We start from the raw sequence: 1,761 nt of genomic DNA, 5'->3' as shown, positions 1-1,761 counted from the left end.
CTATTTACTCTTCCAATTAAAGTATTACTTATGTCCTCTTTACTTCCAAAAACGTCACCTTAATCAATGCAATAAATTACCAGAGATATGAAAAAAAAAAATATTTTAGGCTTTTTGAGTTACATAGGTTTTCTGATGGATTTTTTGTTTTCTGTCTTCTAAGTACTTTAAAGAATATAAAAATCCTTCTTTTTTGATGGGCCCTACAGAACCAGGTAGGTCAGATATGCAGGTCATGATTTGCTGATCATCAAACAAGACAGTAAAATTGAAGTAGTAAGAATCAATTTATAAATTGATGACGGAGCTTCACATCTAACTCAGTATATCATTCTATACCTGTGAAAAGTCTGTACTGTACCTGAAATTCATCGAAGCAGAGGAGACATGCTTCTTGGCTGATTTCTTCAGCTATGGGTGCTATTGGGTCATAGGATTTGGTCATGAATCCTGGTTTCCTTTTTGGCAAACTCTGTTTAAGGCGATGTATTCCTTAGATGGATAAAATGAAAAGCAAGTATTAATGTATATTAAACAATTGTAGCATGTTTTTAAATCCCAACACAAAACTTTCATGAAGACATAAAAATTAGGTTTAAATGTGATTACAATTAAACTCAACTTTTGAAATTGGTTGTGCTTTCTCTTACCTTCAAATAAATTGTTCAACCAGTGTAGTCCTACAGTCCTGAGGAAACCTCAAGGTCACTCCCTCTAGAGTTATTTCAGAGATGACATAGTGACATCTGACCAACACAGTAATCTTAACCCTGATGGGAAGGGAGGCTGTGGTCCTGCCCAAGAAGGGTATGTCCCTCTAGCACATCTAATCAAATGTGCCTTTCTCAGTCCTGCACACCAAAGCCAGACCCATTCCCTTCATGTTATGTGCACTACCTACTGAAACTGTCAGAAAAAAAAAAAGAAAGAAACATTCCTGGCCTGGGGGGCAAGGTTACAATACAGCTGACAGATAAACCACAGAACAATGAAATAAAAGCTGGGTGTGGTGGTGCACACCTGTAATCCCAGCAATAGGGAGATGGAAGTAGGAAGATCATTGTGAGGTCCAATCCAGCCCAACCTATGTACGTGAGTTCAAGGCCAGCTTGATTACACAGTAAGACTCTGTAGCAAAAATAAGGTAAAATAAGAACACCAGGCAAAGCAATGCAGTGCATATGAAAATACAAGCTGAATGCCTACATGCTAAAGTTACACAGAGTAAAGAGCCTATCAGGAATAATGTCTGAGGGCTGAGGAGATAGTTCAGTAGAATAAGCACTTGCCTGGCAAGCGCAAAGGCCTGAGTTCAATCCGCAGTTCCGCAAAAAAAAAAAAAAAGAAGAATATCTGAGGGGAAGGGAAATAAAAGAATAACATCTTAGTTGGGTATGGTAGCACATCCCTATAATCCCAGCGCTCAGGAGGCTGAGGCAGGGGATTGTTATGAGTTTGAGACCAGCCCGGAATATATAGTGAGTTCAAGGCCAGTATGGACTACACAGAGAGATCTTGTGTCTCAAAAAAAAAAAATCTCAAAACAGTATGTTTTCAATATTTTTATTAACCATTAGTAGAAATAAAAATATGCCTAATCTTTAGATCTTCAGGTAGTAACTTCTGTTCTCTAATTAAGAAGTAATGAATTGGTCTTAAGAACCAACTCTGGGGGCCGGGGAGATGGCTCAGTGGAATAAGCGCTTCCCCAGCAAGCGCAAGGGCCTGAGTTCAATCCCTGGTTCCACCAAAAAAAAAAAA

At 38.6% G+C, this 1,761-nt stretch overlaps 1 protein-coding gene across 1 annotated transcript in view; it reads right to left on the bottom strand.

The window, feature by feature from the left end:
- Afg1l (AFG1 like ATPase) overlaps positions 1–1,761 on the bottom strand; it is a 241,358-nt gene that overhangs the window by 151,334 nt on the left and 88,263 nt on the right. The window contains exon 5 of the mRNA XM_004637478.2: positions 362–492. Coding sequence (XP_004637535.1) covers positions 362–492 — 131 coding nt within the window. The remainder of the gene's footprint in view (positions 1–361; positions 493–1,761) is intronic.

Source organism: Octodon degus, unplaced genomic scaffold, assembly GCF_000260255.1.
Source record: "Octodon degus isolate 3935 unplaced genomic scaffold, OctDeg1.0 scaffold00090, whole genome shotgun sequence".
Classification (NCBI taxonomy): domain Eukaryota; kingdom Metazoa; phylum Chordata; class Mammalia; order Rodentia; family Octodontidae; genus Octodon; species Octodon degus.
Note: the sequence above shows the minus strand (reverse complement) of the source record. Positions and strands in the feature narration are given on the sequence as shown.